Source organism: Oncorhynchus clarkii, chromosome 25 (genome assembly GCF_045791955.1).
Source record: "Oncorhynchus clarkii lewisi isolate Uvic-CL-2024 chromosome 25, UVic_Ocla_1.0, whole genome shotgun sequence".
Classification (NCBI taxonomy): domain Eukaryota; kingdom Metazoa; phylum Chordata; class Actinopteri; order Salmoniformes; family Salmonidae; genus Oncorhynchus; species Oncorhynchus clarkii.
In genome coordinates, this window is record NC_092171.1 from 5,819,302 (window position 1) to 5,831,629 (window position 12,328).

General features: G+C 42.2%; 1 protein-coding gene across 2 annotated transcripts in view; it reads right to left on the reverse strand.

Moving 5' to 3' along the window:
* Nucleotides 1-3,623: 3,623 nt before the first annotated feature.
* Nucleotides 3,624-12,328, reverse strand: part of LOC139384127 (connector enhancer of kinase suppressor of Ras 1) — a 101,860-nt gene continuing 93,155 nt past the window's right edge. For both annotated transcript variants that reach the window (XM_071128796.1, XM_071128797.1), the window contains 5 exons: nucleotides 11,023-11,096; nucleotides 7,713-7,783; nucleotides 7,156-7,279; nucleotides 6,152-6,333; nucleotides 3,624-5,689 (listed from right to left, as the gene is read on the reverse strand). In XM_071128796.1, the coding sequence (XP_070984897.1) occupies nucleotides 5,264-5,689; nucleotides 6,152-6,333; nucleotides 7,156-7,279; nucleotides 7,713-7,783; nucleotides 11,023-11,096 (877 nt within the window). In that variant the 3' untranslated portion in view covers nucleotides 3,624-5,263. The remainder of the gene's footprint in view (nucleotides 5,690-6,151; nucleotides 6,334-7,155; nucleotides 7,280-7,712; nucleotides 7,784-11,022; nucleotides 11,097-12,328) is intronic.

Genomic DNA, 12,328 nt, shown 5'->3' on the forward strand with positions numbered 1-12,328 from the left:
TGCAAATCTAGGATCAGTTTACAGTGGACTTTTAGGCCACAGGGACCTTTATCAAAGAGCAGCACTCTGAGACACCACTCTGAGATGCTTTATGTTCACAGGTCCTGCTGTGTAACGGGCCATTTACACGAGGAAGCGCCAATGCACGGCGAAACATCGGGAGCCATTCACGTTCAATGGAAGGAAAGCGAGAGAAGCGGAGTGGGCCGGGACCATTGAGCAATGCGAGCACAAGCGAGGGAGCTGAACAGGACGGGACTAAAGTTGGGGAAAGTGGAACTATAACCAATCAAAGCTCACCATAACTTCCAATCCCTACTGGACTGGCTGACAATGGCTGTTGATATGTGGCACTACTTAGCTTGCTTAGTACCCACATGAGGGCGAGGCTAGCATGGCTAGGCGAGTGCTGCTTGTATAGTGTAAATGCTATGTAATCCTCTAAAGCACAAGCTGCCTTCAGGGACTAACGATAAAGAAAGCTAATCGCAGGCTAACTTTCAACAGGCTGTGAAGTATTGTAGCCTAGTTAATTGAGCCCTTCTCTGGACATCCTGTTTTGAAACCTGCAAAGAGGGTAATTATTAATTAAATATGTTTAAGTGTCTTTAGACACATGGAACGGGAGGGTTTGTAAAGATATGCACTACCACTTTTATCTTAATATTTGTGTTCTTGGCCCAGCACAAAGATCATTTTGCCAATACACACAATGAGGAAGAAGAAACCCAAACACATTGCTCATCAAAATTCATACACACACACACACACACTGGCACCCGTCCTGTCCAATGATATTTACAAGTTTTTGTCGGGGAGGTAACCATCACAGCAGTGGTGTAGTGGTACCTGGAGAAGTGGGTATACTCTAATTTTGCCAACAATTTTCCAAATGGCCCACCCGGCGAAGGAAAGGCACTCCGTGTTAAGAATTATATAGCAAACAGTGACATACACTCTGGATTACCTAAAATTATAAATCCCATAATGCTCTTTCACTTCTATACTGTTCAAGTTGGCTAATAGTAGGCCTATTATTGAAATAGATAAATGAAGCTGTCAACTGAGTCAGAAATCCACAGGTTTCTGATTTTCAAAATTGTCCAGGTTTTCGCTCTCAAAGTTAAACCACAATCAGGGAGATGACTTTTGAGGTCTGGGAAAAATCCAATACATTTACTAGATTTTTTGGTGTAGTTACCCTTCAATTCAACTGCGCAGGCACCTACAACTGTTGTTTGTGTAACACACATGAGCATTTACATAAAAAAACTATTATATTCCGATTTTTCAGGGGGTGCTGCAGCACCCTCAGCACCCCTACTTCCCGCGGCTATGCACGAGATGGAGTTTGCAAAACAAGTGGCCAAACATCGTTGCAAGTAATCATGATATGCTACTTTGTAGCTAGTTAATATTTAATTCAGAACGTGAAAGCCTTTCCATCTACCAGAAGACAGTTAGATCTATCATTATATTTGTCCTGTTTCTTAATGGTTGGAAACCTGGATGTTTTCCTTCGTATTATGAGGCATGTCTTACCTTGCGGCAAAGTAGACTATAGCCAAAATCCCACCATAGAAATACTAAGGCAATTATTTTAAAGACTTCCTCATATGGCTATTCATTTCTATTGGTTTTCAAATGAACTTTCTTTCATTGTCTTGCAGCAAATGCATTATCCTAGTCATATTTGCAACCCATGATAGTTGTTGCATCTATTATTTCACCTCTTTCTAAATTTAGAATGGATATTTCTATCTCTGTCTATGAAACCGCAGAGCCTATTGGCATTTTAGAAACTTTCCTGGGGCCATGTTTCGTGTTTTTGCCCCAACAGCCGATTCAAATAACCAACTCATCGTCAAGCTTATATTATTTGAAATCTAGGGGTAAAAAACTAAACATGCACCCAGGGGGACACCAGAAGAAAGTTAGAAAACCCTGGACTACACCACTGCATGGCAGCGAGTGTCTTGGAGAAGTATTTGAGGAGGAAACGTAGGGAACTAAACAATATTCAAACCTGTCAGTGATAAAAAACGATCTTACAGCACAGAGATGTATACTGAACAAAAATATACAGTTCATGTAAGGAAATCAGTCAATTGAAATAAATTCAATAGGCCCTAATCTATGGATTTCACATGACTGGGCAGGGGCACAGCCACGGGAGGGCCTGGGTTAGGTCTTCCCCACAAAGGGGCTTTATTACAGACAGAAATACTCCTGTTTCCTCAGCTGTCCGGGTGGCTGGTCTCAGACGATCCCATAGATGAAGAAGCCGTATGTACACGTGGTCTGCGGTTGTAGAGGCCAGTTGGACGTACTGTCAAATTCTCTAAAACGACGTTGGAGGAATGAACATTAAATTCTATGGAAACAACTCTGATGGACATTCCTGCAGTCAGCATGCCATTTGCATGCTCGCTCAAAACTTCAAATCAAATTACGTTTTATTTTAAGACGTGACATTGTGCCAAAACTGCACATTTTATTTCATTTTTTACATTTATTTTATCTGTTATTTTACCAGGTAGGTTAACTGAGAACACGTTCTAATTTACAGCAACGACCTGGGGAATAGTTACAGGGGAGAGGGATGAATGAGCAAATTGTAAACTGGGGATTATTAGGTGACGGTGATGGTTTGAGGGACAGTTTGGGAATTTAGCCAGGACACCAGGGTTAACACCCCTACTCTTACGATAAATGCCATGGGATCTTTAATGACATCAGTCAGGACACCCGTTTAACGTCCCATCCGAAAGACGGCACCCTACACAGTGCAGTGTCCCCAATCACTGCCCTGGGGCATTGGAATATATTTTAGACCAGAGGAAAGAGTGCTTCCTACTGGCCCTCCAACACCACTTCCAGCAACACCTGGTCTCCCATCCAGGGACTGACCAGGACCAACCCTGCTTGGTATGCAGGGTGGTATGCTGCTAGCTAGAGTGGCATTTTATTGTCCCCAGCACAAGGTGCACTTGTGCAATGATCATGTTGTTTAATCAGCTTCTTGATATGCAATACCAGTCAGGTGGATGGATTATCTTGGCAAAGGATAAAATGCTCACTAACAGGGATGTAAACAAATTTGTGCACAAAATTTGAGAATTCAGATTTTTGCGTGTATGGAAAATTTCTGGGATCTTTTATTTCAGCTCATGAAACATGGGACCAACATTTTTCATGTTACGTTGATATTCAGTTCAATATATTTACTGATAAATTACATGGTAATATTGTATACAGCAACAACCTATTAACTGCTTGTTTGTTTGAGGTTCATTACCAAAAACAAGTAGGCATCGTTTGATACTAGAGGTAACAATGTTGTTCCCAATTGTGTTGATTTCCAAAGAAATTATCAGAAGGTGCCCGCTGTTATCATGCAAATTCTTAGCAAATAACCTGTATATACAGCCAAGTTACTCATTGTGTATTTATATCTCATGGTATTACCTTTTTTTTTCTTTCTGCATTGTTGGGAAGAGCCCATAAGGAAGCTCTTAGTCAATGAGTTTTACCACAACCTTGTCAACACTTTTCTCATCACTTTTTTCAGCAATGAATGCAAAACTAAAGTCCCAGACAAATATCAATACAAATTTCATCAATAAGTGTAATGTCATTTTATTGACAGTTCATCATCATATAGGACATCACAACACACACAGCTGGAGAAGACACCCCCCAATAGACCTCATCATAGGCTGCCCCCAGCTTACTCTGCACCCGGCCGGGTCGCTCTACTTGCCTGGGGGGGGGGGGGGGGGGGGACTGAAGATGGTCTTTGACCCTTTGAAGGACCCTTTTTGGTTACAGGTAGAACTGTTTTTGGATCCATGTAGAACCCTTTCCACAGAGGGTTCGACATGGAACCCAAAAGAGTTCTACCTGAAACCAAAAAGGGTTCTTTCTCCCTTCTCCTATGGAGACCTAACCCTTTTGGAACCCTTTTGTTCTAAGAGTGTAGGACAATGGCTACTTGAAATAGATCATTCAACTTTTATCAAATTTATGCGTTCATCATTTGTTCTTTACAGCAGTCGCTTGCTCAGTCACCAGTGAGGATTGCTATTGCTCAATCGGAATATATTGAATCAATTTACACTGAGTGTACAAAACATTAGGACATGGACTGATCAGGTGAATCCAGGTGCAAGCCATGATCCCTCCTTGATGTCACTCGTCAAATACACTTCAGATGAACGGGAGGAGACAGGGTAAAGAAGGATTTTTAAGCCTCAAGACAACGGAGACATGGATTGCGTATGTATTGCCATTCAGAGGGTGAATGCGCAAAAGATTGAAGTGCCTTTGAACAGGGTATGGTAGTAGGTGCCAAGCACATCGGTTTGAGTGTGTCAAGAACAGCAATGCTGCTGGGGTTTTCACACCCAACAGTTTCCAAGTGTGTATCAAGAATGGTCCAGCACTCAAAAGGACATCCAGCCAACTTGACAACTGTGGGAAGCATTGGGGTCAACATGGGCCAGCATTCGACACCTTGTAAAGTCCATGCCGAAGAATTGAGTCTGTTCTGAGGGCCAAAAAGGGAAGCAACTCAATAGTAGGAAGGTGTTCCTAATGTTTTGTACCATCAGTGTATTCAAGATGCATTGGACAAACCCAGCTGAAAAGAAGCACGTACGCGCACACACACTTGGGAACACATCTTGGAACTGTCTTCAATGTTAACCTCAGATTAAAATGAATAATCGTCTTTGATCTATAATAACAATTTTCATAATGTGGCAAGATCGGGCCTTATTCTGTGCAAAAATACATACAATCTAAGTTTAAAAAGGCCAATATATCTTGTTACATGACATTTAAAATTCTATGTACATAACAGGCATAAAGCACATAGATATCATTTACCTGTAAAATCTCCTTTAAAATCTGCAATAATAATGCAATAGTAGAAAACTAAGACAGCCCATAATATCCCATGAATACAGTATATATATCCATCAATAGAGTGATACTTGGCAAAATTGTTAGTTTTTTGTTATATGAATACCGAATTCAGGTTTGGATAGACAAAGCCCGTCTTTCTTATCAACAAAAACCAAGCAAAAATCCTGAGGGGCCACACTTTTTACTGACCAGAAAAATCTCCCGGAACGTATCACAGCTGTAACTAGAGCCATGAGTTTTTCCTGCTTAGGTCATATGGTTGGGAAAAACACCAGGCCCTTATAATAATCATTGATGGAAACTAGAAAAACCATCAGATCAGTCCATTGGTGTCTCATATGTAGAAGTAATTATCTGGGCTAGCTTGACTAGCTACGTCGGCTGTGTTGCTGCTCTGCTGGTCTGTGCTGCTCTCAGCAGTCGATGAGTGTTCGGACTGTGGCTCTACATCCAAGTCACCCACATTCTTCACCGGGCCTGACAACAACGGCTCCGCATCCACCAGCATCTCCCCGTCACTAAGGCTCAGTCCACACACACACCCCCCCGTCTCCACAGCGACCTGCTTCCCGGGTGACGGTACGGGGGGTGTGTCCTGGTCCTCTTTATGCCCCACCCTTGCTGTGGCCCGTTGGACAGCCAGTTTCTCGATCACCAGGTGAAGGTCTTCGTTATGTTCTTTCCACTGGCGGTACTTTTGCGACGTCAGATCAGAGTCCTCCAGAACCTTGTTAATGAGTTGGAGCTCCGCCTCTTTATCCTAGAAGCACATTCAGAACAGATGGTCATTCACATCATAATAGTAAATGAAATGTTTATATTAGTACACTATAATGAGGGTCAGGAGTTTTCCCTGGCTACGTGAACTGGGGCCAGGAGCTTTTCCGGGTGAAGTCACACAGACCGGGCCATACCTCCTGCTGCTATGCCTGTTCCTTTCACAACATTCTAGGTCATGGGGAAAACCACTTGTGGAAAGAGATCTTCTTTCAAAGACAACCCAATTTAGAAACGGCTCAAATTGTATGAAAGAGAACAAATTAAGACAACAATAAGAGCATACCATCGGTCAAAAGTGAGACTACTTGTGGATACAATCCCCATATAGGGCACTTATACAAACGCGTTCAAATAAAGAGTACACATAAGGAGCGATGTGGGTCAAGTTCATGGGGACACCGCTTAGCTGAAGAGGCTCTGAGCTCGGAGGGTCGACCCGAACCTTTAGGGTGCTCTGCAGCACGCGGAGCGTGTGGGCCTTCTCGTTGATGACCGGGTTCTTGTTGCGCCGGATGAAGGACTTGCGGAAGTGGTCGTGAGTTGTGAGCTTGTCGCTGCCGATCAGGGACACGCCACCCTCATTCAGCCGGTGGAACAGCACACCCATCTCATCCTCCGGAGCTCCTGGTGGGAGGGGGGATTGGGGGTAGAGAGAGTGCGGGGGGGGGAGAGGGAGAGATGTACAGAGAGAGAGAGACCTTTTGTCTTTCTTTAATGATATATCCTCATTTCATTAAAACTGCACCACCCCACCCCCCACCCCTCTTTATAAAAAAAATATCCCCTGTGCTGCATACTCACCTTGCCCTCTACCTCACAAAACAAAATCCCACATCACTATATCCAAAACCTCACCACTTCTTCCGTCCTCTTCCTGCCCAACTTTGAAAAAAAAAAAAAAAAACTGAGGGTACCGCCAAACTAACAGTGTGTTAACTCTCCACCATATTTTATATATATATATATATATATATATATATATATATATATATATATATATATATATTTTTAAGAAATTACCATGGAAAGAATCAAGAAAATGAGTAAGGACAGAGCCCTCCATACCACCTGTCAACTACAAAACACTCCCAGCATGCACTGAGTGAGAGAGAGAATATGTTGTTGTAATTCACTTTTGGCATTGTATTTTGTCATGCTTTCAACACCAATACAACTTATTGAGAAGGAGGGTAGCTGATTAGATATCATGACACAAAGGAGGCAGACAAATAAACACATTATAGAATCCCTGGTAGCACAATTTGAAGACACTGGGGAGAGACAGGCAGACAACAGCCATGATGAAGCTGGCGAAGCCCCCAGAACATTGGGGCCACCTGGTAGAAATTAAAACGTATCCATCAATGGAACCCCCTTATAGGCCTATATGACTCTCTTCTTCCACCTTGTGGTGAAACAGAAGTGTTGCGCTCCACCATACAGTACCTGGGCTTCTGCTGCGCCCTGTGGGTGGACCAGGAACGTGCATCTTGTCCTTCTTCTCTTTGTCCTTGCCCTTGTCCTTGTCCTTGCCCTTCCTGGCCCGAGGCAATGTGTTGGACAGGGTTTTCTGGTGTCCATCAAACACAACACATTAGATTAGTATGGAACATCACTTGCTTTTTTTAATGAGTGAATGGAGGGAAGGACAGAGAGGTAGAGAGGTGGGAAAGGGTTAGAGGAGCGAGAGAGAGAGAGAACGAGTAACCAGAACCAGAGAACAGGTAAGTGTGGCAGACTTAGGGAGAGTTCTGACTTGGACCTCTATTCTACGGCATTACTAGAGCCAAGATTCTTTCCTGAGCATGTCCTCTGACAAGAAAAATCTGAGTCGGTTAAGAACAAATTGTTATTTTACCGGTACGATGATGGCTTGGCAAGTAACAAGAGACAAAAAAACAAATCAAATAAGAAGAAGAAGAATAGTACAGTGCAGGATAAGACAGACAACAAAACACAAAAAGACAGAAACAACGCCTGTGTTTGTGTGTGGTTCTCCTCACCGTGTAGATCTTGTTTCTGTGTGGAGAAGGAGAAGACCCCTCATCTTCTGACTCTGTCTCACTGTAACAATCTGTCCACAAAGACAAAAAAATAAATAAATCAACCTTAGCATTATTATTTCCACTTGTCCATACCAGTTGTCCAGACAATTGCGCTTACAACGCCACGGGTCGTGGGTTCGATTCCCGCTGGGGACACCGATACGGGAAACAATGTATGCACACACGACTGTTAGTGGCTTTGGATAAAAAACGGTCAGCTAAATGGCATACATTATTATTAATATATACGGTGCATTCGGAAAGTATTCAGATCCCTGGACTATTTCCACATTTGGTTACGTTACTGCCCTACTCTAAAATGGATTTGAAAAAAATATATATCGACCCACAATACCCCATAATGACAACCCAAAAACAGGTTTTTAGAACATGTTTCAAAATGTACGTATTAAAAATGAAATGCCACAGTCTGCAAAGCTGTCAAGGCAAAGGGTGGCTACTTTGAAGAATCTCAAATATAAAATAAATGTAGATTTGTTTAACACTTATTTCGGTTACTACATGATTTCATATGTGGAATAGTTTTGATGTCTTCACTATTATTCTACACTGTAGAAAATAGTACAAATAAAGAAAAAAACCTTTTGACTGGTACTAGGTATATATATATATATATATGTATATATTATTTTATCTATGTATTTGTTTTATAACAGACAACGATGAGACGACCTATAGGGAGGAGGTCAGAGGCCTGGCAGTGTGGTGCCAGGACAACAACCAGCTGATAGTGGACTACGGGAAATGAAGGGCCGAACACGCCCCCTTTCACAACAACAGGGCTGTAGTGGAGCGGGTCGAGAGTTCCTTGGTGTCCACATCACCAACAAACTATCAAGGTCCAAACACACCAAGAAAGTTGTGAAGAGGGCACAACAAAACCTTTTCCTCCACAGGAGACTGAAAAGATTTGGCATGGGTCCCTAGATCCTCAAACAGTTCTACAGCTGCACCAGTGAGAGCATCATGGCCGGTTGCATCACCGCCTGGTATGGCAACTGCTCGGCATTCGACCGTAAGGCGCTACAGATGGTAGTGCGTACGGCCCAGTACATCACTGGGGCCAAGCTTCCTGCCATCAAGGACCTATATACTAGGCAGTGTCAGAGGAAGGCCCAAAGTCGTAGACTGTTCTCTCTCTCCTACCGCACGGCAAGCGGTACCGGAGAACCAAGTCTAGGTCCAAAAGGCTCCTTAACAGCTTCTATCCCCAAGCCACAAAACTGCTGAACAATTCATCAAAATGGCCACCCGCACTACTTGCATTGACACCCCACTTTGTTTTTACACTGCTGCTACTAACTGTTTATTATCTATGCAGTCACTTTACCCCTACCTAAATGTAGAAATTACCTCGACAAACATTGACTCAGTACAAGTATAGATTGTTGTACCGTTATTGTTATTTTATTGTGTTAATAATAATAATAATAATAATACTACAAGTACTACATTTTTTAATACTCATTTTTTTTACTTTAGTTTATTTAGTAAAAACAAAACTATTTTTTTTAAACTGCATTGGTTAAGCGCTTGTAAGCAAACATTTCACGCTAAGGTCTACTACACCTGTTGTATTCAGCACGTGACAAATAACATTTGATTTGATTATTATATATATACACACATATATACAGTTGAAGTCGGAAGTTTACATACACTAAGTTGACTGTGCCTTTAAACAGCTTGTAAAATTCCAGAAAATTATGTCATGGCTTTAGAAGCTTCTGATAGGCTAATTGACATCATTTGAGTCAATTGGAGGTGTATCTGTGAATGTATTTCAAGTTCTACCTTCAAACTCAGTGCCTCTTTGCTTGACATCAAGGGGAAATCAAAAGAAATTAGCCAAGACCTCAGAAAAAAATTGTAGAGCTCCACAAGCTCCATCTGGTTCTTCCTTGGGAGCAATTTCCCAACGCCTGAAGGTACCACGTTAATCTGTACAAACAATAATACGCAAGTATAATCACCATGGGACCACGCAGCCGTCATACCGCTCAGGAAGGAGATGGTTTGTCTCCTAGAGATGAACGTCCTTTGGTGCGAAAAGTGCAAATCAATCCCAGAACAACAGCAAAGGACCTTGTGAAGATGCTGGAGGAAACCGGTACAAAAGTATCAATAGCACAGTAAAACAAGTCCTATATTGACATAACCTGAAAGGCCGTTCAGCAAGGAAGAAGCCACTGCTCCAAAACCGCCATAAAAAAGCCAGACTATGGTTTGCAACTGCACATGGGGACAAAGATCATACTTTTTGGAGAAATGTCCTCTGATGAAACAAAAATAGAACTGTTTGGCCATAATGACCATCGTTATGTTTGGAGGAAAAAGGGGGAGGCTTGCAAGCCAAAGAACAACATCCCAACCGTGAAGCATCATGTTGTGGGGGTGCTTTGCTGCAGGACGGACTGGTGCACTTCACAAAATAGACGGATTCACAAGGAAGGAAAATTCTGTGGATATATTGAAGCAACATCTCAAGACATCAGTCAGGAAGTTAAAGCTTGGTCGCAAATGGGTCTTCCAAAAGGACAATGACCCAAAGCATACTTCCAAAGTTGTGGCAAAATGGCTTAAAGACAACAAAGTCAAGGTATTGGAGTGGCCATCACAAAGCCCTGACCTCAATCCTATAAAAAAATTGTGGGCAGAACTGAAAAAGCATATGCGGGCAAGGAGGCCTACAAACCTGACTCAGTTATACCAGCTCTGTCAGGAGGAATGGGCCCATATTCACCCAATGTTTGCCCAAATGTTTGACTCAAGTTAAACAATTTAAAGCCAATGCTACCAAATACTAATTGAGTGTATGCAAACTTCTGACCCACTGGGAATGTGATGAAAGAAATAAAAGCTGAAATAAATAATTCTCTCAACTATTATTCTGACATTTCACATTTTTAAAATAAAGTGGTGATCCTAACTGACCTAAGACAGGAATTGTGAAAAACTGGAGTTTAAATGTAGTTGGCTAAGGTGTATGTAAACTTCCGACTTCAACTGTATCTAAATCTAATCTCTCTCTTTTTTTAAAACACATTTGTTTGGTTACCCAGACAAAGATAAGAAAACTCATGGAGAAACTCCATTTAAACTAGTCCAGTAGTAGGCTGGGAAGCCAGCCTCTAATGTATTTTTTGATTTGGCTACTGTCAGGGACAACTGTAAGATGGAAAATGGTGACAAAATACATATCTTCATCCAATCAAAATCTCAAGATTTCATGTAAAGCTTCTCCTACCCTCTTCGCTGTCCGGTGGCCCTTTGTGGAACTTCTTGTGTTTTTGGATGGCTGAAATCAGACAGTTGATCCACCTGCAGAGGAAGAGACAGCATTCACTCCAGGGCTTGTATTCATTAAGCTATTAGGAGTACTGATCTAGATGGAAAAGGTCAACTGCTGTATTATCTAAATGCTGAGTGAGTGTGGGCGGTGGAGAGAAACAAAATGGTGCAGTTTGAGGCCAAGTGGTGTAGAGTGACGCGGTGCTGGAGATGGGGGTGTGAGCAGGTGGGTCTGGGCAGGGGTGATGTTGTGTATGTTCGAGTGCGTCTGTATGTTGTCGGTTGAAGTCGGAAGTTTACATACACCTTAGCCAAATACATTTAAACTCAGTTTTTCACATTTCCTGACATTTAATCCTAGTAAAAAAGTACCTGTCTTAGGTCAGTTAGGATCACCACTTTATTTTAAGACTGTGAAATGTCAGAATAATAGTAGAGAGAATTATTTATTTCAGCTTTTATTTATTTCATCACATTCCCAGTGGGTCAGAAGTTTACATACTCAGTATTTGGTAGCAATGCCTTTAAATTGTTTAACTTGGGTCAAACATTTCAAGTAGCCTTCCACAAGCTTCCCACAATAAATTGGGTGAATTTTGGCCCATTCCTCCTGACAGAGCTGGTGTAACGGAGTCAGGTTCGTAGGCCTCCTTGTTCGCACAAGCTTTAAGTTCTGCCCACAAATTTTCTATTTTCTAGGATTGAGGTCAGGACTTTGATGGCCACTCCAATACCTTGACTTTGTTGTTCTTAAGCCATTTTGCCACAACTTTGGAAGTATGCTTAAAGCGACCAAGCTTTAACTTCCTAACTGATGTCTTGAGATGTTGCTTCAATATATCCACATAATTTTCTTCCCTCATGATACCGTCTATTTTGTGAAGTACACCAGCCCGTTCTGCAGCAAAGCACACCCACAACATGATGCTGCCACCCCCATGCTTCACGGGTGGGATGGCGTTCTTTGGCTTGCAAGCCTCCCCCTTTTTCCTCCAAACATAACGATGGTCATTATGGCCAAACAGTTCTATTTTTGTTTAATCAGAGCAGAGGACATTTCTCCTAAAAGTATGATCTTTGTCCCCATGTGCAGTTGCAAACTGTAGTCTGGCTTTTTTATGGTGGATATGGAGCAGTGGCTTCTTCCTTGCTGAGCGGCCTTTCAGGTTATGTCGATATAGGACTCGTTTTTACTGTGGATATAGATACTTTTGTACCCGTTTCCTCCAGCATCTCCACAAGGTCCTTTGCTGTTGGTCTGG